Raw genomic sequence first — 25,247 nt, 5'->3', positions numbered from 1 at the left:
TGTTCCTATAATGCCCAACTGGCACAGTTGAGGACCAGCAGGTGTCTGGTGGAACTGGGCCTCCAGCAAAGCTGACTGAGTGAGCTTCCTGCTTCCCTTCTCTCTCCCCACTGAGGTAGCCTGATGGAAGGGCTGCCCACAGTTGATGGATGAGGGAAAGGAAGGCTGGAGGCGCTGGCCTGTCAAAAAAAGAAAAAAGAAAAGAAAAAAGCTTGGTAGGAAATTACGCATTTGAAATAAATTCACAAGACTGGCTTTCAGATTTTACTGTAGAAATCATACACGACAGAAAGCCTTTGTGAAGATACTTTATCAGTCATCATAATATGATTGATATTAACAATACAGTGGTAAGTAGTAAAGGGATCTCCCATGCTGCAAAAGAGGGTAAAATCTTGAGCAAGTGGATAAGATTTAGGCCAACCTATCTGTACTTCTAGCTTTGCCTCCTTCATTTCTTCTGCAGGTAAGGATTGCCTTATGTGGAAGACAAGATGAATTTTTGAATTAGATGTTTTGGCCCCTCATATCTTTCTAAGCACGTCATAAGAATTTGGTTATTTATGTGTGTGTGTGTGTGTGTGTGTTTTTTTTTCTCTCTCACTCACTCAGACCTCAGAATGATGCTTCGGAAGCCCCTGGTCCAAAGAACAGCCTTCCACAGGCTCACAGTGCTATGGAGGATCGTGAAACAGTAAGCTTTTTTAAAAATTAAAAAATAATTCTCCTGTTTTACTTTGTGTACAATAGCCCAGGTAAAAGATTTAACCAGTATGACACTAGTCAGACATTTTATTTATTTCATAAGATTTATACACCTGCTTGATGGTTGCAGGGGTGGGGGTAGGGAGAGAACATCAAGAGAAAATTAAAAATATCGTCTGTAAAAAAGCACTTAAAACCTTCAAAGATTAAAATAAGCTAAAAGCAGATTAAAACATATATCAACATTCTATATGTCTGGGTAGGCTTGCCTAAACAAAAATGTTTTTAGCAGGCAGGCTGAAAAGAATACAGTCATACCTCGGATGTTGAACGGAATCTGTTCCGGAAGTCCGTTCGAATTCCAAAATGTTCAGAAACCAAGGCGTGGCTTCTGATTTGCTGCAGGAAGCTCCTGCAGCCAATCAGAAACTGCAGAAGCCCCGCTCTGGGCGTTCGGGTTCCAAAGAACGTTCGCAAACTGGAACACTCACTTCTGAGTTTGCGGCATTCAGGAGCCAAAATGTTTGAGTCACAAGGTGTTCAGGATCCAAGGTACAACTGTACAGTGAAGGCACCTGCCTGATGTTAGTAGGGAGTTCTAGAGTGTAGGTGTTGTCACACTAATACATCAGTTTCTTACTCTTGTCTCTTGCAGGCAGCTGTTCCAGAACACAGTGCAGACAGCAGAAACTTGATTGTGACCCATAACAACATGGAGGGTGAAGCAGGTGCTGCTGCTGGTGCAAATAATGGGCAGGCTGTAGTGCATGAGCCCCATGGGACCAGGTGAGTGTTATGTACTGAAGTTCTCACCCTGGGCCAGCAGGGGGATACTGTAGATAGTTCAGGTCCACATATGCAAATAAGGGATCGAAAGTGACTTTCAGTGATTGGATAGTTACAGAAAATGGTTACTGTTGCGTTCTAGTGGAGCTCTATATAAGCAGGCTGGCTGAACCCTTCAGTTCAGTTCTGTTATGGCCTGTGAATAAACAAGAGCTGTTTGAAGAATCGCTGTGTCGTCTGATATGTTCACCCACAACTTAACAGTGAGGATGCAGAATTCAAAACGTGCATTGTGGTTTAGACAGGTAGGTAGGTTGGCTGGCTGTTTCTCAGTAAACAATTCAGAGGCTGAAGACGGTGCTGCAACCCTTTTTGCTTTGGGTGATATATGCATAGAGTGTCTCTCTTTGGCTGACTGCTTGGAAACCCCAAAATGCCAATAAATGTTGCTTCTTGCATAAGTAAGTGAAAACAATCAATATTCAGCAATCCTACCTAGAAGCCGCAAACATCTATTTAATTACATTTAACTTTACAGTCATTTTAGCTTTTAAACGAAGGCATCATTCCATAAGTTGCTGTGTGTTCTCACAGGCCCTAAACCACGTTCTGTCGGTGATGCATAGGCAGTGCTTTTTTCTGGGGGGACGCATACCCCTAAACATTTTGTGAATCTACGTTTGGTCTCATTGAGGGGCAGTATTTCATTATGCGTAGGAAAATGACAGCGCCCCTAAACATTTTTTTAAAAAGAAAAGCAGCACTGTGCATATATGTAAAGAGAAGTATGCCAGGTTGATTGACAAGTATTGATTTTCTTGTCTGTTTCACTCTTTCAAACATGGGTTGTCAGTTTTTCTGTTAACGTTAAATACAAAAGTTGTGGAGTGTTTTATTTTGGCAGAATACTGTACTTTCTAGTCACTTCTTCTTTAAAAGAAGCTAGTAGAGCTGGCAAAGTGTGCAAGGAAATGAGTAAGTACAAAACTGACTGGGTTTTGCTTGAACAAAGCTTGGAAAGATCCTAAACAGAGTCTTCCCCTGTGTTGGAGATCCTTGTAACTGGAGATGCTGAGTACTGAATCAGGGGGCTCTCTACATGGAACCCTGTGCTTTGGTGCTAGGTTAAGTACTAACCTCCTAAGATTACACTTGTTGTTGTTGTATAGTCGTGTCCGACTCTTTGTGACCCCATGGACCAGAGCACGCCAGGCACTCCTGTCTTCCACTGCCTCCCGCAGTTTGGTCAAACTCATGTTCATAGCTTCAAGAACACTGTCCAACCATCTCGCCCTCTGTCGTCCCCTTCTCCTTGTGCCCTCCATCTTTCCCAACATCAGGGTCTTTTCCAGGGACTCTTCTCTTCTCAAAGTATTGGAGTCTCAGCTTCAGGATCTGTCCTTCCAGTGAGCACTCAGGGCTGATTTCCTCAAGAATGGATAGGTTTGATCTTCTTACAGTCCATGGGACTCTCAGGAGTCTCCTCCAGCACCATAATTCAAAAGCATCAATTCTTCGGCGATCAGCCTTCTTTATGTTCCAGCTCTCACTTCCGTACATCACTACTGGGAAAACCATAGCTTTAACTATACGGACCTTTGTTGGCAAGGTGATGTCTCTGCTTTATAAGATGCTGTCTAGGTTTGTCATTGCTTTTCTCCCAAGAAGCAGGCGTCTTTTAATTTCGTGGCTGCTGTCACCATCTGCAGTGATCATGCAGCACAAGAAAGTAAAATCTCTCACTGCCTCCATTTCTTCCCCTTCTATTTGCCAGGAGGTGATGGGCCCAGTGGCCATGATCTTCATTTTTTTGATGTTGAGCTTCAGACCATATTTTGCGCTCTCCTCTTTCACCCTCCATAAAAGTTTCTTTAATTCCTCCTCACTTTCTGCCATCAAGGTTGTGCCATCTGCATATCTGAGGTTGTTGATATTTCTTCCAGCAATCTTAATTCCGGCTAGGGATTCATCCAGCCCAGCCTTTTGCATGATGAATTCTGCATATGTTAAATAAGCAGGGAGATAATATACAGCCTTGTCGTACTCCTTTCCCAATTTTGAACCAATCAGTTGTTCCATATCCAGTTCTAACTGTAGCTTCTTGTCCCACATAGAGATTTCTCAGCAGACGGATGAGGTGATCAGGCACTCCCATTTCTTTAAGAACTTGCCATAGTTTGCTGTGGTCGACACAGTCAAAGGCTTTTGCATAGTCAATGAAGCAGAAGTAGATGTCTTTCTGGAACTCTCTAGCTTTTTCCATAATCCAGCGCATGTTTGCAATTTGGTCTCTGGTTCCTATGCCTCTTCTAAATCCAGCTTGCACTTCTGGGAGTTCGCGGTCCACATACTGCTTGAGCCTACCTTGTAGAATTTTAAGCATAACCTTGCTAGCATGTGAAATGAGTGCAATTGTGCGGTAGTTGGAGCATTCTTTGGCACTGCCCTTCTTTGGGATTGGGATGTAGACTGATCTTCTCCAATCCTCTGGCCACTGCTGAGTTTTCCAAACTTGCTGGCATATTGAGTGTAGCACCTTAACAGCATCATCTTTTAAAATTTTAAATAGTTCAGCTGGAATACCATCACTTCCACTGGCCTTGTTATTTGCAGTGCTTTCTAAGGCCCATTTGACTTGTATAAACTAGTACAGAGTTCATGAATGGAGGAACCAGTTACTGAACTGAAGTTACTGAAAATACAGACATGTGGGGGATATTCAGTGTGAATGAACAAGTGGCTGCCAGCGAATGGAAGCACTTCCTCATAATTAATCTGTTTCTTTCAGTGAGTTCCATAGATTTGGTCATAGCCACTAGGCTCAATTCCTTGTTGAAAGTATCAAGTTACCCCCTGGCAGCCAGCAATGTGGTGTTTACATTCAGAAGCCTCAGGAAAGTGTCGATGCTGTGGCACAACAGGGGCTGGAGATAATCATTTTAGGAGGCCTGTGGATTTTCCATGGGGTATCAAGTTAATGGGCCAGCGGTCTTAGCATGGCATTTATGTTGTGGCTTGCTTAGGGTTATAGTTAGCTTTGTATAAAATGAAATAGAAGTGGTGGCGTGTTGCTTTGACTATATTATATGCTAAGAAAAAGAAGCAAGGGTACTGGATTCTCATCTTGTGCCTGTGGCATGTCCCTTAGGGAGGCCCAAGTGCCTGCAACAGGAGACACTCCTGCCAATAGCAGACTTCAGACTGTGGACACTCCACCCCAGCCCAAGGCAAAAAAGAGAGCTTCTGTGAAGCCGCTTAACACCTTGGCGGCCCATGTCAAGGCAAAAAAGACAAAGATCAAGGCAAAAAAGAGAGGTTCTGTGAAGCTGATTGACACCTTGACGGCCCATGTCCGTGGAAAACAAGCACGGCTCATCACTTCTCTTGACAGGTGCACCTAGTTTCATGGGGGCCAGTCTGATTCCTTGAGTTGGGCATTCTGGTAAATCATCTAGCCCAGCAGTTTCCAAAGTAGGTGGTATCCCCTCCTCGTAGGTGGTGGGATTACCTAGGCAGGTGCTAAGAGGCAGGTGGTTGCTAGAGGTGTCAGTAGTTTTCAAACCTTGAAAAACTGGTGTCACTGGATCAAATTCATCAATTTTGTTGAATTAAACTAAATAGTTTCAATTGAACTTTGAAGAAATATGCAATTAATTGTTCCTGTTTTGAGTTTTATTGAGTTTTAGCTTCCTTATTGGGTTACATAAAGCAGTATTCTGAGCGATGCTTTATGTAGGTTGGGGGGCTCTGGGCATGAGTTTATGGAACCAAGGGGGCAGTTGCCAGGAAAAGTTTGAGATGCCAGACCAGTGGTTCCCAAAGGATGATTCATTAGTGGCCTTGGGTGATCATCTAATGCAGGGATGAGCTGACTTCAAGGGCTCATCCACACTTTCGTATATGCCATGATACCTAGGCACAGGTCCATGATTTGTAGGTGTGTTTGCTGCTGAACAAGAAGAAACATCAATTGGGTTTTCTGTGGATTGGTGTTTGTTCCACTTCAGTGATAAGCAACAGGTTTTCTCAGGGAAAGCACTGAGGCAAGCAGAAAACCGCTCAGACCAGTCCTACAAATAAGGGGCCTGTGCCTGGAAATCATGGCACAAATGGAAGTGTGAGTAAGCTAAAAGTCTTGCATGATCAAGTCCCCTCTTCTCTCCCATCAGGTTTCAATACCACTGTTCCACCTGTGTGTTAAATTTACAAAGCAGAAGTCAAGTGCCTCTTCAAGATCTTTTCACAGTTAAGGCATAATTCAACCAGGGTTAAGTGATGCTGTGTATGTGTGCTTGCTTAAGAGCAGCCTACCTTAATGTGGTGCCCTGCAGAGCAGCCAGCACAGGTTGGGAGAGACTGCCTGAAAACATGAAGAAGTGCCTTTCTGAGATCACATTTAAGCTGAGTCCTCTTGGCAAAAATCCCAGCTTTGTTGCTGACCCATAGCTAAGTTCATATGGATCTACATATTTCAAAGCAGGTTCTCAACCACTGAGCTGTGGCTCTACCCATCAAAGCTAACCTTTGCACCTATTTGTATTGTTAAGGCTGTTTGGGAAAGGGCCATAGCCTACTGGTAGAGCATTGGCTTTGCATGCAGAAGGTCCCCAAGTTCAATCCCCAATGGTGGCTCCAAGTAAGGCTGAGAGAGATTTCCTGTCTGAAACTCTGGAGAGCCACTTCCAGTCAGTGTAGACAACACTGAGCTGCATGGACCAATTTGATTTAAAGCAAGCTACCCGTGTTCTTTTGTTTTCTATTGGAAGGTGGGACATAAGCACTTTATTTAAAACAACAACAACCCTGCTACTCCACATTCCTGCCATTGAATCAAAAGATCATAGAATTGCAGAGTTGGAAGGGACCCCCAAGGCTCATCCAGTCTAACCCCCTGAAATGCAGGAATCACAGCTAAAGCACCCCTGACAGATGACCATCCAACCTCTGTTCCAAAACCTCCAAGGAAGGAGAGCCCACCACATTCTAAGGGAATTCATTCCACCATGAAACAGCTCTTTGATCAGGCTGCTTCTTTCCTTTGGCTTCTCCCATGAATGTGGCAACGCTTGCCTTTTTTCTTCTACCTATTGTTTAATTTTAGACTTTCTGCTTTTCTTCATAGAAAGGAGGGTGAAGGCTTCTTGAATTTATTCGTATCAAACTCTGTGAAGATTGATACGGAGCTGAGTGAGGAGGAGCAATGCGATATCTCAAAAATACTTTCTCGGGTAAGTTCATCTTCATGTGGGCAAGTTCCTAGATTTGTAATAGCGGTACTCATTCATGCAACAAAGGACGAAAACAGCATTTGTGGATTTAAAAAAGTGGTTTGCCACTGTACTGCCATCTCGGTTGTGAGTCTTGGGGGAGGGCAAGGTCCTGACTAACTGCAGATTTGAAAGCTAAGGCAGCTGAATAGATCTTTGGGTTGGGGTACTTGGCTGGTTTCAGTTTTGTTATAATACACCCATTGTCTAAAATGTTTTAAATAGTTTTAAACTGTTTTTGTCTTGCATGTTTCTTGTTTTTTGTGGAATATACCTGGGGAGAGAGGATCTAGGAACAGCAGCCCCATCACAGTGGTTCAGGGTAGGCGGAGGAATGATGTAGGAGCTGGGGTGGGCAGGGTAAAAGGCACATGGCACAGGCAGTTGGTGACTCTGCCATGTGCCAGTTCCTCTTTGAACTTATCAGACAGCCGTCAGGTCTATGACTTATCTTATCAGCCAGCCGTCAGGTCTATGGCTGCTGGTGCTGAATGCGAAGTTGGCTCGGAGTGAGACCATCCTCATCCATTGTTCCACTGTGGATGTGGAGGCTCGTCTACATGATATAATTGAGACCTGGGTGGGTGAGCAGGGTGGAGTTGGTCTCACCCAGTTGTGCTTACCTGGATACTTGGTGCAGCATCAGGGCAGACTTGAGGGTCAGGGAAGGGGGTGTTGCTGGTGATCTATAGAAATTCTCTCTCTCTCCAGTATCTCTGTCCAGTGTGGGGGCAGGGATCAAGAATGTGTGTTCCCTGGCATTGGGCAACCACAACAGATTAGGGATTCTGCTGGTTTACTGCCCACCTCGCTGCCAAGCAGTCTCCCTGCCCGAGCTGACAGAGCTGGTCTCAGTGTTGAGGACCCCCAGACTGGTGATTCTGGTGAACCTCAACATCCATGCTGAGGTGACTGGCTCTGGAGTGGCTCAGGACTTCATGGCTGCCACGATGACCATGGGGCTGTCCCAACAAGTCACCAGCCCAACACTTGTGGCAGGCCACATTCTGGACCTTGTATTCTCAACTGGGCAGGAAGAGGGTGATTTGAATGTGGGAAACATTGACATCAGTCCCTTGTCATGGTCAGATCACTTCCTGTTGAGATTTAGGCTGTCAGCATCTTTCCCCCTCCTCGGAGGCGAGGGTCCTGCATGAATGGTCCGCCCTCAAAGGCTGATGGACCCAATGAGTTTCCAGAAGGCTCCTGTTGAAGCCCTGCTCTTGCTCTCCCAGCTTCAGCAAAAGGAACCCGAAGCCTCTGGAGCGCAGTGGGAACTCGTGCTGTGCTCCGAAGGCTTCAGGGATAGCCGGAGGCTTCGGGTTCCTTTTGCTGAAGCCAGGAGATCAAGACTCTCCCGGCTTCAGCAGAGAGGGAGAGCTGCGCGGCGCTCCTTCAGCCAAGCGGGAGGAGAAATGGAAGGGGCTCCATTTCTCCTGCCACTTTGCTGAAGGGGCGCTGAGCAGAGAGAGGGAGAAAATTTTTATGTTCTCCCCCTCTAAAACAAGGTGCGTCCTATGGTCAGGTGCATCCTATAGAGCGAAAAATATGGTAACTGCTAGCCAGTTGCTTATCTCCTCTTCTTGGGGAGAACAGGATGCTGGACTGGACTGTCTTAATCCAGCAGGCTCTTCTGATGTTCTTATGTTCTATATGAGAATCAGGAGAAAGGTAGTATTTGTCATCTTTAGTTCCCCTATTTAAAGTCTCTTGCCTGATTGGTTGTCAGGTGGAACCTTACTTGGGTTGATCAAAAGTCTATTTTCTTGGTTTGTGCTTTCAGACCTTTGTCCCTAAGATTCAGGATCAGAATGTGGACTCTGCAGGAGCTCTAGACTACAGTTTGGAAAACATAAGCGGCAGAGGCTTTTTCACTGACTGGCAGAGAGATGTGGGGCAGTGCTATGGGGAGAGCTGGCTCTGAGTTCACAGTCACTTTTTTGTCTCTTTTGGGGCAGCGAAATTACCTGGACTCAGTGGCCCTATCCCAACAGGTTTGCCAGATAGATAGATAGCAGTAGGAATAGTATTTGTGAGGGGAAAGCTCTTGGGCAGGGGTCAGCAAATTTTTTCAGAAGGGGGCCGGTCCACTGTCCCTCAGACCTTGTGGGGGGCCGGACTATATTTGGGAGGGGGGAATGAACACATTCCTATGCCCCACAAATAACCGAAAGATGCATTTTAAATAAAAACACACATTCTACTTATGTAAAAACACCAGGCAGGCCCCACAAATAACTGAGAGATGCATTTTAAATAAAAGGACACATTCTACTCATGTAAAAACACCAGGCAGGCCCATAGCTGTCAACCGTCCCTTATTTGGCAGGAAACTCCCTTATCCTAGCACTGTGTCTCTCTGCTGTCCCTTATTGATGATGTCCCTTAAATTTCCCGGGTTACATGCTCGCCCAGCTCGGGAGGCAAGCAGCGGCTTGGGGTCCTCCACCACGAGAGAGAGAGAGCGCACACGAGCTGCCACATCTCCATCTCGGCGCATACTGAGGAGACGGGTGGCGGCGGGCAGTCGGGCAGCCCCTCTCTTGCGAGACTTCCACTGTGCTGCAGGGGAAGCCTGAGGGACGAGGAAGAGGAGGGGATGGGGAGGGATGCAGAAGGGCACCACTTCAGTGCCCGTGGCAGCGCCGCAACCGCCTCATGCCAGGCTGGCGGGTGGCGTGGGCGAGAGTCTCTCTCCCTCCCTCCCTCTCTCTCTTGGGTGGGGAAGGGCCGATGGAACGCCTTGCACCAGGACGACGGCAGCCCCGACGTGCTGCTTAGCATACCCTCCAACCAGTGCAGCATCTTACTGCAGTGATTTCCCTCTCTGCATCCCTTTCATCCCTTTTATAAATCATTTGTCCATCCATAGTTCAAATTTTTACTACAAGTTTTCTGCCAATCCTACCAATGTATGTAACTCTTTACAATAGCTTTTCAACTAAATTATAAACTTTCCCCATTCTTTATTAAAGGGGTCCTCTTCCTGGTTTCTAATTCTGCCTGTAAGTTTTGCCATCTCAACGTCGTTCATCAGTTTTGTCTGCCACTCTTCTTTGGTCAGAGTTGTAGATCCTTAGGATCATCTAGTCCAACCCCCTGCAAAACACAGTCAGTCGCAGCAAAAGCAGCATGCCTCCATCAGTGCCAGACTTCTGTATAAGCTAAGCAAAATCCATTATTTTGGCTGCTGATCCCTTATTTTCGAGGCTGCTGGTCCCTTATTTTCAAATCTGTAAGTTGACAGCTATGGGCAGGCCCCACAAATAACCCAGAGATGCATTTTAAATAAAAGGACACATTCTACTCATGTAAAAACACGCTGATTCCCAGACCGTCCACAGGGGCTGGATTGAGAAGGTGAATGTCCCAGATCCGGCCCCCGGACCTTAGTTTGCCTACCCATGCACTTGGGCATGTGGCAAATGCAGTCTTTTTCTGGAGTTTCTATAGGACCTGCCTGCTCTACGCAGCTCTGCCTTAATTCTCACAGCTTCCAAAGAAGGAACTCAAACAGGGATGGAAGGCCACATTTTCTGTTTTAAAAAAGATATTCCATATCTGCCAAAAGAAAGGAGCAAAACAGGCATGTAGCTACCGTATTTTTCGTCCCATAGGACGCACCTACTTTTTTTGGGGGGGGAATAAAGGAAACTTTCCCCCCTTTATTTCTCCCCCCCAAACCAGGTTGGGGAACAGTGGGGTGGTGGCACTGCGCCTCCCCACTATCCCCCGAGCTTGTGGGGCTGGCCAATGTCTACCCGGCGCGAGGGGCGCTCTGCTTCAGGGTGCCCCATGCGCCGGGCAGCAGGCTGCTACCCGCAGTGTGGGGAGCCCTGCGGGGAACTCCTGCAGGGCTCCCCACGCTGCGGATGTCTGTCCGGCGGGCAGGGCACTCTGCTTCAGGGCGCCCCACCCGCCGGGCAGCAGGCTGCTATCCGCAGCGTGGGGAGCCCTGCGGGGAACTCCTGCAGGGCTCCCCATGCTGCAGATGTCTGTCCGGCACGTGGGCCGTTCTGCTTCAGGGCGCCCCACCCGCCAGGCGGCAGGCTGCTATCCGCAGCATGGGGAGCCCTGCGGGGAACTCCTGCAGGGCTCCCCCACGCTGCAGATGTCTGTCCGGCATGTGGGGCGCTCTGCTTCAGGGCACCCTACGCGCCGGGCGGCAGGCTGCTATCCGCAGCGTGGGGAGCCCTGCGGGGAACTCCTGCAGGGCTCCCCACGCTGCGGATGTCTGTCCGGCATGTGGGGCGCTCTGCTTCAGGGCGCCCCGCCCGCCGGGCGGCAGGCTGCGGACACCAGCGCAAAGCACGGGCGTCCTCCAAAGGGCGCCCCGTGCTCCGCGCTGCAGGCTGCCGCCTGCAAGCCTTGCTCTCCCGGGGGGAGATCCCCCGGGTGCGCAAGGCTTGGTGACACCCTGCGCGAAGCACGGGGCGTCCTCCGGAGGGCTCCCCATGCTCCACGCTGCAGGCTGCTGCCCGCAAGCCTTGCGCGCCCGGGGGGAGTTCCCCCGGGCGTGCAAGGCTTGCGGATAGCTTCCTGGAGCCTGGAGAGCGAGAGGCGTTGGTGCGCACTGACGCCTCTCGCTCTCCAGGCTTCAGCGAAAGCCTGCATTCGCCCCATAGGACGCACACACATTTCCCCTTCTTTTTTGGAGGGGAAAAAGTGTGTCCTATAGGCCGAAATATACCGTAAGTACCTGAAAAACAGAGATAGTCTGACCTGCCCATCTCTAAAACCCAGATAACTGTCATTTGAACAGAATGGTTCGGATTCTTCCCCACCCCCTCCCCAAAAGCAGTTTTCTGAAGAAGTCACAGGAGTTGAGCTGCTTCAAAGTGCTTTAAAACCTTGATTTCATCCGGACAGAAAGAATTTCTGAAAGAATTGCAATCAGCGTGCGTGTGAGGAGAAGGCCCTCCTATACCTGAATGCTTGTCAAGCTACTCCCCAGCCCCCAACTTTCAATAGATTCTCCCCCACCAACCTGCCCACCACCTCTGCCCAAGAAAATGTCACTCTCCTGTAATGGAGGAAGGGGATCCTGTGTGGTGGTTTCTACTCCAGGGACTAGCCGTAGGTGCAGAAAACCTATCATGGTAGCTACAAACTTCTGATTTTCTCTTTAGCCTTTAAGTGGCACCAAATAGTTTTCTTCAGATTGCTGAGTGGCTTAAGGATGCTTACCAAGCTAGACTGATTATGAGGGGGCGGGGGCGGGCGGGTGATGTGGTGATTCTTTTGACTGGCCTTGAGTTGCTTTAGCAATTGCCTTTCTCGTGAGCATATCTGATAGGCTGGGAGATTAGATGAACCTTCTGGTGAATTTTGTTGCCATTGGCAGCAGCTCAAGTGCAGTATTCCTGGCCGAGGCCCCTTCACCTACTCATATGCGTTACCAGTTTGTGGTATCAGCTCTGTGCAAATTTTGAGACAAGCTCATCTGCTGTTTGAGCTCCCTGGCTTCGCTTAGAAGCAAATAGGACAGCATTTTTTTAGGGGTCTCCTAATGAGTCCAAACCTTTTATTTTTTTAAAAAAAGTTTAGATTAAAAAGTTTAGATGCAATAAAGAAAGGAAGAAAATTCATAAAGATAAAAAGCAAAGCCAGAAACTTACACACATTTAACTTGTGCACATTCAGCTGGTCCCTTCCAACTCGACAGTTCTTTGGTTCTGTGATTTAAATGCACGGCAATAAAAAATGAAAATTAAAAGCCAGAGGTTCCAGGATAAATAGCATCCAACCACCACTGGGTTTTTACTGTACACGATTTTGGCTTTAGGCGTGATCCCCAGAATGTAACCCCTGCGTAAGTTTCAGAGAGGCTTCACTCAAAATATTACAGCAGATTGAACATTGTCATTAAACATATTAATCCAAAACATTAACACCCCCCCCCCAATATTTCCAGAAACCTGTTAGGCTGATTCTAACAGTATTCTTTTATAATAAGTTAACTCAATAATTGCTAATATATTCCAGATTTTTTCAATCCATCCACATATTGTAGGAGATGTACTGCCCGCCCCCTATTATTATTATTATTATTATTATTATTATTATTATTATTATTATTTGTTTTCATAATCTTAGTAGAAGTTATAAGATATAATACTGATTATTGATCATTTTCCAGGATAGCATGCTTTAGATAGGTCAAAAAGAACTATTTTAGATTCCAAGGGTATAAGGATATCCTAACATGTCAGAAATATTATCCCAAACAGATTTTTAAAATACCCAGACCATCACATTGGTTCTTCATTTGAAGCATCTGTACCTCTTTCTACAAATCAGATTGGGTTAAGTTCTTTCATCCTGCACATGGGATGAACATTCTGTCACGGACCATTACAGAACAGGGAGGCTGGGTCTACTCCTAGGTCAGGGAAAAGGAGGCCAGTGGATGAAGAATGATCCCTGATAACTTCAAGGCATTTCCCCCCACCACAGTTCACCCTTAAGTACATCCACTTTATGTCCTGTTTTCCTGAACTCTGTCTAACTTCCCTTCAATATTAGTTAGGGGTCCAGTACAGTGGTACCTCGGGTTACAGACGCTTCAGGTTACATACGCTTCAGGTTACAGATTCCGCTAACCCAGAAATAATACCTCAGGTTAAGAACTTTGCTTCAGGATGAGAACAGAAATCATGCTCCGGCGGCACGGCGGCAGCAGGAAGCCCCATTAGCTAAAGTGGTGCTTCAGGTTAGAACAGTTTCAGGTTAAGAACAGACCTCTGGAACGAATTACCGTATTTTTCGTCCTAAAGGGCGCACCGGCCCATAGGACGCACCTCGTTTTTTGGGGGGGAAATGAAATAAAAAATATTATTTCCCCCCCCCCCAGCCGTGGCTGCAGCCCCAAGCCTTGCGCACACCTGCCCGAAGCACGGGGTGCCCTCCGGAGGGCTCCCCGTGCTTTGGGCGGCAGGCTGCTGCCTGCAAGCCTTGTGAGCCCACGGGAACTCCCGCTGGGCTTGCAAGGCTTACGAATAGCTTCCTGAAGCCTGGTCAGCTAGAGGCATCGGTGCGCACCGACCCCTCTCGCTCTCCAGGCTTCAGGGAAAGCCTGCATTCACCCCATAGGACGCACACACATTTCCCCTTCATTTTTGGAGGGGGAAAAGTGCGTCCTATGGGGTGAAAAATATGGTAAGTACTTAACCTGAGGTACCACTGTACTTTAAAGCCTCCTGTGTTATACTGCAAGCACCTGCCTTTGACTCCTTGAGAAGTTTTCCTCCTTTCCTCGCTCCCCCTGCCTAGCCTCCCCCCATCCATTTCTGGGCCTGTCAGAGGTAAAGCTGTGTGTTTAGATAGACAGTGGGGAATATTTCTTCCCCAATATTTTCTGCCTTCTTAGAACAAAACGTGTTCACTTTTTATTTCTTAATAAGCTCCTTTCCGAAGACATTTTGGGTTTTGCTATTTGTAGTACAGTGGTACCTCGGGTTACATACGCTTCAGGTTACATACGCTTCAGGTTACAGTCTCCGCTAACCCAGAAATATTACTGTGATGGGATGATGAGCTACTTGTGCTTAAAAGTTCAGTCCCTCAGATCTTGGGCATGTTTCTCAAGACTCTGTCTACAGCGGAGCCCCTTAAGCATGACTCCCTTAATCGCTGGCAGAATCCGACAGTGGGCGTTTATGGAATCTACTCCAGCATAAAAGCTCCTTGACGGAAATGCGTCGTCTGGATTCTCGGCGCGACAGTTTCCGGCGAGGAGTGGGTGTACCTATAGGAGGTCCTGAGACTTCTCCGCTGTTTTCGCTGGAAGACTCCCTGAGCCATTCCTTCACCTCACTCTCTCTCTGATCTCCCACTCTCCCCCTGCTGGTGCCTTCCTCCGCTGCTGAGTCTCTCCTAGCTTCTGAGAGCCCCTCCACCACCTGCCTTTCCGATGGCAGTTCCCTGACAATTACCTTGGGTTAAGAACTTTGTTTCAGGATGAGAACAGAAATCGTGCTCCGGCGGCGCGGCAGCAGCGGGAGGCCCCATTAGCTAAAGTGGTTCTTCAGGTTAAGAACGGACCTATGGAACGAATTAAGTACTTAACCTGAGGTACCACTGTAATGCCGCAGTGGCGTCTACCAGCAACATCAACCCTGTAAGTGTTGCTCACAAGTGTGGTGTGTAGTCTGACCTCCTGAAAGAATGCCCTGTGTAGGTTTCCAAAGGGAGATTGGCTGGCCGACGATGGGGAGCCTCTCTTGCAAAATGCAGTGCAGCAGGGACACTTTGGTTGGTCTTGTTTTGGGAACGTGGGCACTTCAGGCTGCTGGGTGGCAGGAGGATTGCAAGCCTAGACTCCTGGCTTTCATGCAAATATAAGATAAAATGGTTTCTGGGTGAGAGATTGAATTGGAGCAATGTATATGATTATTAGCTCCCATTGCTCGGTTCCTGCTCCTGCCAACCTAGCAGTTCGAAAGCACGCCAGTGCAAGTAGATAAATAGGTACTGCTCCAGCAGGAAGGTAAACGGCATTTCTGTGTGCTGCTCTGGTTCGCCAGAAGCGGTTTAGTCATGCTGGCCACATGACCCGGAAGCTGTATGCCAGCTCCCTCAGCCAATAAAGCGAGGTGAGCACTGCAACCCCAGAGTCGGCCACGACTGGACTTAATGGTCAGGGGTCCCTTTACCTTTACTTTATTTGATTATTTCCTCTATATCCCACTTTTCCCTGCAAGGCTCTCTCATTTTATCCCCACAACAACCTAGGCTGGCATGCAGTGACTGGTCACACCCAATGAATTTTATGGCTGAACGGGGATTTGAACCCAGTCACCCAAGGGCCTGGTCCAGCACTTGAACCACTACATCACGCTGCCTCTCAGTGAATGAGTCATATTAAGAATTACACTGGAGGTGCAAAAAGAAGAACAGGACACATTACTGTATGCAGTGAACCTATAATTCTTTACAAAAATACTGGAAGATGATTATTAGAATAATAACACAAAAAATTGAAATCTAAAGTTCCCTTAGATCCAGTCTGATTGCCACTTGGCAGCCAAGGCTGGCTCTCAGTGCTTTTTTTAATTATTTATTTAAAATGTGTATACACTGCAGCTAAGCAGAGCAGAATTAGCAGGGTAACAGGACCCCCCCCTAAAAAAAAGTTACTTTGGATGCCTTAATGTTTTAGCTGACACACATAGAACATATCAAACACGTACTGGGATTTACTGGTACACATCTGGGGGCAGCCGCAGCAGTGCCCCAGGTGAAATTCTAGAGCCTAAGCAGAATGTCAGTGGCAAAACATGAGGAAATGACATGCATGAATTTGGCCTCTAGGACTAAACAGATGAAATACCATATTGTTCCCTCTATAGGACGCACCCGACCATAGGACGCACCTTGTTTTAGAGGGGGAGAACAAGAGAAAAAAAATCTACCCCTCTCTGCTCAGGGCCCCTTCAGCGAAGCGGCAGGAGAAATGGAGCCCCTTCCATTTCTCTTTTTTTATATATAGAATATTTATTAAAATTTTCAATAATAATACAATGAAAAGAAAAAGAAAAAATAACAAAAATACAAAAATAAAAGTATTTAAAAACACACAGAATTTCCATTACTTATTTTCCATTAACTTATTTCCCGGACCTCCTCATACCTCCCTTTTTTGTATTCCAATTCAAATTGTTAGTTCAGCAAATCCTTACCAATAAGTTTTTACCTATTTCTAAACCTTTTTTTTCATATTCTCTTAAAGCATTACAGCTGGAAACCACTTAATTTCTATCCAGCATCATTCTAACATTCATTAATTTTACAATGTTTATGTAAATAGTCTTTAATTTTCTTCCAATCTTCTTCCACCGACTCTTCTCCCTGGTCTCGGATTCTGCCAGTCGTTTCTGCCAGTCCCATATAGTCCATCACCTTCATCTGCCATTCTTCCAGAGTGGGTAAGTCTTGTGTCTTCCAGTACTTTGCAAAAAGTATTCTTGCTGCTGTTGTGGCATACATAAAAAAAGTTCTATCCTTCTTTGACACCAATTGGCCGACCATGCCCAGGAGAAAGGCCTCTGGTTTCTTCAGGAAGGTATATTTAAATACCTTTTTCATTTCATTATAGATAATTTCCCAGAAAGCCTTAATCCTTGGGCCACCAAAGGTGAAAGAATGTACCTTCATTCTCTTTGCATTTCCAACATTTATTATCGGGCAAATGATAAATTTTTGCAAGCTTGACTGGGGTCATGTACCACCTGTATATCATTTTCATAATATTCTCTCTTAAGGCATTACATGCCGTGAACTTCATACCTGTGGTCCACAACTGTTCCCAGTCAGCAAACATAATGTTACAGTGGTGCCTCGCAAGACGAAATTAATTCGTTCTGCGAGTTTTTTCGTCTAGCGAATTTTTCGTCTTGCGAAGCACGAAATCCCATAGGAATGCATTGAAAATCAATTAATGCGTTCCTATGGTCAAAAAAAGTCCAAACAAAGCCAAATTTGGTACAACAGGAGTTTATTACCTGCTCTTTAAAGTCACACATACTGTAAAGAGCAGTTCAAAAATTGAAGGAAAAATAAATTAAGTTTCTAAACATGACAGAAAAACATTTTAAAATCAACAAAGTGTACAGTACATTTTCTAAGACTCTGGGGGACCACTCGAAGAAGGTTCCTCTTACACTCTTTGCTTCTTGCTGAAGAACCTGTCCATGGTCTGCTGCTTCATCCGCCTTTTCAGCACCTCCCTGAAAGGCGGCATGAGCCTGGTATCAAAAGTGTTCGCAAGGTCATGTGCCACGTGCTTGTCAGGGTGGTGCCGCTGTGCAAAAGCCTGCACATCCTTCCACTTCTGGCAAATGTCCCTCAGTTTTTTGGAGGACAGCCGTTCCTCAGTTGCTTCCTCCTCTTCCAGTGAGGCCCGCTCCTGCGCAGCCTCTGCCCGCAGTTCGACCAGCTCCTGGGTGGTCAGCTCATGGTCGTGCTCCTCCACCAGCTCCCAGACGTCCTCCTTTGTGACCTCCAGTCCCATGGTCCTCCCCAAGGCAACAATGTCCTGCACCACTGTTGACTCTGCTGCAAAGTCTTCAGCCGCAGGAACATCAGAACTGGCAGCCTCTCCATGCCTGACCACGCTGTGGATTCCGGATCTTGTCTTGAACTGGTCAAACCAACCTCTGCTTGCCTTGAAGACTTCTGGCTCACCTGAGGTTTCTGCCTGATCCCGGACGAGGTCTGCGTGCAAGGCCTTGGCCTTCTCGCAAATGACGGCCTCAGTCACTGTGTCCCCTGCACGCTGCTTCTCTTCTAACCAGATGAGCAGCAACTTCTCGACCTCCTCCAGAACAGCTGGGCGGTTCTTCACGATCCTGGTGACTCCCTTGGCTGCATCAGTCGCCATGATCTTCTCCCTCATCTTCAGGATGGTCCCGATGGTCGATGGATTCCTCCCGTACTCCCTGGCGAGGTCCGTCACACGCATTCCGCCGTCATGCTTCCGGATGATCTCCTTCTTCATTTCCAGCGTCACCTTCTCCTTCTTCCTCTCGCCGGCCTCTGCGGCAGCAGTCTTCTTGGGTCCCATGGCAGCACAGCTCCTTCGTAAACTCAGAAAAAGAAAAAGAAATCAGTGATGTGCTTCAAATCCAAAAAAATCAAAAGCACACAGCCACCCACAACACAGAAATTAAAACCCAGAACCAAGTCCTTGAATCCCAAACACCCCAACCCAAAATCCAAAACCCCCCAAAAAAGGTTTAAAAGTTTAACTTACGAAATGGATGCAGAAGAAGTTCTGGAAAAGCTTCAACAATCAATCACCGAAGTCTTCAGAAACCTCAAATGGCTGCAAAAGAAGTTTTGGAAAAGCTCCAAAAATCACCAAAGTCATCAAAAACCTCAATTGTTCCCCCAGCCACCCAGCCACCCACCCACCCACCATGAAGAAATTGCAAACCCCTCCCCAACTGTTCCCCCAGCCAACCAGCACACAGAAATTCAAACCCAGAAAAAAATTTCAAAAAAACCCCAACATGGCCCAATGGTCACAGAGAAACAGAAAAATGCAGGAAAACCCCCCACAAGCTCCCAGATTCCTGCAAACCCCTCCCCAACTGTTCCCCCAGCCACCCAGCACACAGAAATTCAAACTCAGAAATTTTTTTTAAAAAAAAAACAACATGGCCCAATCGTCTCAAAAAAATCATAAAAATTCAAAAAAATCCCCCACAAGCTTCCAGATTCTTGCAAACCCCTCCCCAACTGTTCCCCCAGCCAACCAACACACAGAAATTCAAACTCAGAATTTTTTTTTTTTTTTTTTAAAACCAACATGGCCCAATGGTCACAGAAAATAAAAAAAAATCAAAAAAATCCCCCACAAGCTCCCAGATTCCTGCAAATCCCTCCCCAACTGTTCCCCCAGCCAACCAGCACACAGAAATTCAAACTCAGAATTTTTTTTTAAAAAAAGAACAACATGGCCCAATGGTCACAGAGAAACAGAAAAATGCAGGAAAATCCCCCACAAGCTCCCAGATTCCTGCAGAAACCCCACCAACTGTTCCCCCAGCCACCCACCACACAGAAATTCAAACTTAGACTTTTTTAAAAAAAACAACAACATGGCCCAATGGTCAGAAAAAAATCATAAAAATTCAAAAAAATCCCCCACAAGCTCCCAGATTCCTGCAGAAACCTCCCCAACTGTTCCCCCAGCCACCCAGCACACAGAAATTCAAACTCAGAATTTTTTTTAAAAAAACCACATGGCCCAACGGTCACAAAAAATAAAAAAAATTCAAAAAACCCCCCCACAAGTTCCCAGATTCTCTTAACCCCCCCCCCCCGCAAACACCAAGTCCTTGAATCCCAAACACTCCAACCCAAAATCCAAAAAAACCCCAAAAAGTTTTAAAAGTTTAACTTACCAAATGGTTGCAAAAGAAGTTCTGGAAAAGTTTTGGAAAAGCTTCAAAAATGAGCAAAGTCTGAGAAAAGGCTACCAAACCGCGTGCTAACAGTTGCTCCTCGAAGTCAAGTCGCAACTGCAGCTGTTCAAGCAAAGCACCCTTGGTTTTAACGGTTTTAAGACAAAGGAAACAAAGTTGCAAGACGTTTTCGTCTTGCGAGGCACGCCCATAGGGAAATTCGTCTTGCGAAGCAACTCGAAAACGGAAAACTCTTTCGTCTAGCGAGTTTTCCGTCTTGCGAGGCATTCGTCTTGCGGGGCACCACTGTATGTCCAACATCTTGTGCCCATTTAATCATAGCAGATTTCACCGTTTCATCCTGAGTGTTCCATTTCAACAGCAAGTTATACATCTTTGACAAAATCTTAGTTTTAGGTTCTAACAGTTCTGTTTCTAATTTTGATTTTTCCACCTGGAAGCCAATTTTCTTGTCCAAATTATATGCCTCCATTATCTGGTAATAATGAAGCCAATCTCGCACTTTGTTTTTTAATTTCTCAAAACTCTGCAGTTTCAATCTATCTCCTTCTTGTTCCAAAATTTCCCAATATTTCGGCCATTTGGCCTCCATATTGAGCTTTTTCTGGGCTTTTGCTTCCATTGGTGACAACCACCTTGGGGTTTTATTTTCCAGTAGATCCTTATATCTTATCCAGACATTAAACAATGCTTTCCTGACAATATGGTTTTTGAATGCTTTATGTGCTTTAACCTTGTTGTACCACAAATATGCATGCCACCCAAAAACGTTGTTAAAACCTTCTAAAAACAAAATTTCTGTGTTCTCAAGAAGCAGCCAATCTTTCAACCAGCAGAATGCTGCTGATTCATAGTAAAGTTTAAAGTCTGGCAGGGCAAATCCACCCCTTTCCTTTACATCAGTTAATATATTGAATTTTATTCTGGGCTTCTTGCCCTGCCAGACAAATCTAGATATATCTTTCTGCCACTTCTTGAAACAGTCCATCTTGTCCACAATTTGCAATGTTTGAAACAAAAACAACATTCTAGGCAATACATTCATCTTTATAGCTGCAATTCGATCCAACAAGGAAAGCTTCAAATTTGACCAGATTTCTAAATCTTTTTTCACTTCCATCCAACATTTTTCATAGTTATCTTTAAATAAGTTCCCATTTTTAGCTGTCATATTAATCCCCAGGTATTTCACTTTCTTAACCACGGTCAAACCTGTCTCATTTTGAAACCTCTCTCTTTCAATTGATGTTAAATTTTTCTCTAAAACCTTAGTTTTTAACTTGTTCAATTTAAATCCTTGTATGTTTGCTTTCACCTAGATGACAGGGGAAACTGTTGCGACTGGGATGAATGAGCAGGAGGCACCAATGAATGGTGAGCTATTGGAAATAGATGAACTGCTTTGGTAGAAAGCTTATTTATTCCCAGATGTCGATCAACATGGTGGTGGTGGCAGTGCAGGGAGATGATCCCCCCCCACATACACCTGGTGTAGGAAGGGTTGTGGACTGGTTATGGAGTGGTCAGGCATAGGGCTTGCCCACAGTTTGCTTGTGCCATGCCCACCAAGCACATGTCTGAGAGACTTTCCGCTTGTCCTGAGCTTTCGAGGCACAAGTCAAAGAGGTTTTCCATTCACCCCGCCACTTTCCCTGGGGAAACCCTTAGCCCTGAACCGTTTGCCCCGCCACTTTCCCTGGGGAAACCCTTAGCCCTGACATTTGTTCCGATCCAGTGGTAAAGAGTGGGTTTTCCCAGGGGAAAGTGGTGGGGAGAATGAGCTCATAGATGTGTAGTCTGGGGAGAAGCCAAACTAGACATTTTTGATGTGGACTCATTATTTTATTTTATATAAATAGGGAGAGTCACCTAAGTACTCCTCCCAGTAGTTACTCTTTGTAATAGCTGGGCTATATAGACTCATCTTAAAATCTAGGCTACGTGCAACTGCATCTCTTTATTTATTTTTATGCTGGGTATGCTCCATGTTTGCTTGGTCATACGCTAACGATAAATAAATAAATAATTGAAAAGAAAAGAAAAGAAAGGATTACGGTTCAGGCAGCATGGAATTCTTTTTTTGCAAACCGCTTTGAGGTTAGTTTGTTCGGGTTTTTTTTTACAAAAGCAGCATATAAATTTTATGAAATAATAAAAATAATAAAAGGAATAAAGTCCACTCTGGTGGCCTTACATCTGTGATCCATTCGGACATGCAGGCTGTCCCTTGATGTTGCTTGTTCACCCCTTGATTATACATATGGAGTCTCACTTAGCTGTAATGTTGGTGGGTGTGTTTTCCCTCTCCGCAGACTTGCTTCTGACTCAGAGCCACGTGAATCCCATGTTGGGGGAGCCTCCAACTTTCAAGAAGGAATATGACAGCGGTATTCCCCTGGAGGCTTCTGTTGACATCATACCTCCTGTTCATTTCAGCGATGAGGCACTTGAGGAGTGCCTTGGTCAAGTATACCAAGTAGATGGCGCACCTGCCCTGTTGCTCCTGGATCAGCCGGTTCTCTTTGAAAATGTGTAAAACAACTAAAGAGGCCCTCCCTTCCTGCTCCCCAGCCTGGTTGCAGATTTCATAGAGAAAGCTACCTAGATGTAGCTTTCAGCACCAAAAGCTGGTAGAGCGCTTGCTTCTCCTTTCTGCGGTTTTCTGTAAGGGGAGGGTTTATTCTGCTTTTTCTGAATACCAAAGCCTGTGCAGCTAAAAAGCTGGAATTGTGCCACAATGGTTTGTTTGTTTTTTTCAAAAAACAAATAATCCAAAAGAAGTTTATTTTATATACAAGTATTTTTTCTAGTCTTAGCAACTTGTAGCTCACTGTAAACCTTTGCCTATCAAATTGTCTAGTCTCGTGATATCCAGTATTGCAAAACTGCAATAATTTAACTCTTGTTAAATTTTGACTCAGAGGTGGTTTGTACTCCCGTTAGGATTTATTAACTTTTGCGAAAATCAGAACTGAAGAGGCTGTTGCCTTGCCTCTTCTGACTACTGTTGTCAGAATACTGTTGTATTCTTTGGTTATGTATTTTTTCATTTTGGTTATGCATTCTTTGGTTTCACCTCTGATTTTTTATTATTATTATTTATCATCATCATTATCATTATCATCATCATTATTAAATTTATTAGTCACTTTTTCTTTGCCACAGCAATCCAGAACAACTAATGAAATCACAAAACAACAACAACCTGAAATACACAAAATTGGGGGCAGGCAGGTGGGAAATACATTAAAACATCCCACTCACTTTAAACGATCACAGATAGAGGCCTGGTTGGAAAGCAAAAATTTTGCCCAACACTGAAGATATATAACAATGGCACCAGGTCTGCCTCCCAGAGAGGAGCATCCCACAAGAAAGAGTCACATTGAGAAGGCCCTATTCTCATGTTGCCAACCTCAGGAGCTCCTATGGCTGGAGCAGAAGAAGGAGGGCCTCAGATGACAATTGCAGGGACTGTGTTGGTTCATATGGGAAGGGCTGGTCCTTGGGGTACTGGGGTTCTGAGAAGCATAACACTGTAAATATCAAAACCAGCACTTTAAACGGGGCCCAGAAACCTATTGGTAGCCAGTGCAATTGGGCTAGGATCGGTGTTATATGCGCAGTGCATCTTGCCACAATGAGAAAATATCGATGTAAGCAATTTGTTTCCTTTGGGAAATTATATTTCTAATTCCTGTGTGTGAAATGATGCCAGTATGTAGCTACAATACTGAGTATAAAGGCAACGCTTTTAAAAAAGCTGCTTTTTTCTGTGCACCGTCCACCAATTCCTCCCAAGTCACTTCTCAATAAATTTGTAGCAATAAGCAAAATAAATATCATTAAGATTGTGTTTGTTTGTGTGATTAAGTTTTCTCTTTTTAACTCCTGGGCCAAAAGTTTGAATGATTCCTGTGACCTGTCCCACCTGCACATCTCGGGCAACTGACCTTTATTATAAAGAGTGTGACCTGATGCTTGTTTTCTCCCAGAACTCTTCACAAGGTTTCACAGTTTGAGACTTGGGGGGGGGGTGGCAGGGAGAGTCTTCCCTCCACTCAAAAACAGTGATAGGAAACAATCTAACATATTGCTTTGTTTTAAAGTGATTGTGCTTTAGTTACACAATCACTTTCCATAAAGTCCGCTGTTTGCCTTGTGAGGTTGCTTAATGGTTCGCTTTCCCAAAAGCAAAGCCCCTCTGTAGTCCCTAGGCAGTGTTAAATGTCCTCCTCCTTTCTGCCATTCCTGGATTTGGCCCTTGCAACATCCAAAGCAGGAACATAGGAGAGCAAATGCAAAGGGGATGGTGGTTTAGGTTTGCCGATGAGCTGCATAGCAATGATGAGGCCTAGCAAACTTCCTATTGAAATGGAATACTTTTATTTACAAGTACTGTAATTGTATAACAGGCTAGGAAAGCCTTTTGGGAATTTCATATGGCTCTTCTTGTGTCAATCTGGGCATGAAGAACAGAGGTTCTCCAAATTAGTGGGTCTATTTTATCCTAAGCTTTGTTTTCAATAAATTAAGGACCTGTGATTTTCATATATATTAGAAAGTTTATACTGGCAAATCAAAACTCAAGTACATTCGCTCCTGCTAATTAGTGCTCATCATAGATTTTTGTATTCCTTCCCGTCTTTTTTAATTCTTTTGGTTCAACTGATGGATGCAGATTTAAATTCTTGGGTTTCAGAACTGACGTTTAAAATGCCATTGACACAAGTACTTAAACACAGTACATAGAAACCACTTGCAGGACCAGGCATCGGGGTCCCCATACCCCAACCCATATAAATAAGAGACCAGTAAGACTGGGTTTGGGTTAAAAAAAGGCCACAGCTTTATTGAATACAGATGAAAGAGGTTTGGCTTGGGCATGGGGCAATCTAAATACGGTACTTCCGGCCCGCTCACTGGAAGTGACGCCTGGTTAATCCAGGTGGGGGTTTCTAAAACTTACATCAAATAGGGTGACCTCTGCAGGGACCGCCGCCTGGGGGAGTCCCTTTGACCCTGGCCCCCAGGGCATGTGGATGTGGCCACTCCCCCCGATCCCTTTAACGGGATACCTTAGCATTTGGAGGGGCAGGCAGAGACTACAACCTTGCTTCCATCCAAGACAAAGGATTGCCCCAATGCCCAAGCAGTTGTGAGGATTGTGACGAGGTGGGGAAAACCACCGCGTAAGAGCCAATTAGCCCAGTGGGCAAATTCCTACCGGGCTCCATGAAGAACAGCGACCACAGCAAAGTCATCGACTATCATCGTAAACCAAGGGTGGGTGGGCAGGGAAATCCAGCGAAGGAATGAACAGGTAGTGCCCCGGTTGCAGGCTGCTTAAATGGGCAAGGGGTGGATCCAAGGGAAGCCTACCTGCTCCATCAGTTCTGCCCCCTGGTACAGCCCATGTCCCCTGCCTGCATCCCCATTAGCCAAAGCCAGGAGCAGGCTAGGATCCTCTTCCTGATAGGCAGCTGGAGCTTATGCCTCTACCGCCCATCAGGAAGGGCACTGAAGTTCAAGTTCCCTCACTGGGGCCCCAGTGAAGCCT

At 45.7% G+C, this 25,247-nt stretch overlaps 2 protein-coding genes and 1 long non-coding RNA gene across 3 annotated transcripts in view; 2 read left to right on the top strand and 1 right to left on the bottom strand.

The window, feature by feature from the left end:
- The window catches only part of LOC310837134 (heat shock factor protein 3-like), a gene marked incomplete at its 5' end in the record, with an annotated part of 33,121 nt that extends 9,578 nt beyond the window's left edge, over nt 1-23,543 (top strand). Inside the window, 5 exons of the mRNA XM_083723200.1 lie at nt 613-694; nt 1,361-1,491; nt 6,614-6,719; nt 21,007-21,061; nt 22,000-23,543. Of these exons, the coding sequence (XP_083579326.1) occupies nt 613-694; nt 1,361-1,491; nt 6,614-6,719; nt 21,007-21,061; nt 22,000-22,223 (598 nt within the window). The remainder of the gene's footprint in view (nt 1-612; nt 695-1,360; nt 1,492-6,613; nt 6,720-21,006; nt 21,062-21,999) is intronic.
- LOC310836875 lies at nt 17,072-19,485 on the top strand. Its single transcript, XR_014560289.1, has 2 exons — nt 17,072-17,370; nt 18,806-19,485. It is a non-coding gene; the product is annotated as an uncharacterized lncRNA (long non-coding RNA).
- LOC310836752 (putative CENPB DNA-binding domain-containing protein 1) lies at nt 17,401-18,336 on the bottom strand. The gene is made up of 2 exons (XM_083722551.1): nt 17,839-18,336; nt 17,401-17,673 (listed from the first exon to the last, which is right to left on the bottom strand). The coding sequence occupies exons 1-2, from the start codon at nt 18,319-18,321 to the stop codon at nt 17,416-17,418; spliced, it is 741 nt and encodes a 246-aa protein (XP_083578677.1). The 5' UTR covers nt 18,322-18,336; the 3' UTR covers nt 17,401-17,415.
- Nucleotides 23,544-25,247: the final 1,704 nt, after the last annotated feature.

Source organism: Podarcis gaigeae, assembly GCF_964106915.1.
Source record: "Podarcis gaigeae genome assembly, chromosome: Z".
NCBI lineage: Eukaryota > Metazoa > Chordata > Lepidosauria > Squamata > Lacertidae > Podarcis > Podarcis gaigeae.
This window is presented reverse-complemented; position numbering and strand designations above follow the sequence as displayed.

Coding starts and splice junctions, on each gene's coding strand:
- LOC310836752 (XM_083722551.1), bottom strand. CDS start 18,321: ATGGGACCCAAGAAGACTGCTGCCGCAGAGGCCGGCGAGAGGAAGAAG. Junction 17,674..17,838: donor GAGAGGCTGCCAGTTCTGAT/GTTCCTGCGGCT, acceptor CTGCGGGCAGAG/GCTGCGCAGGAGCGGGCCTC.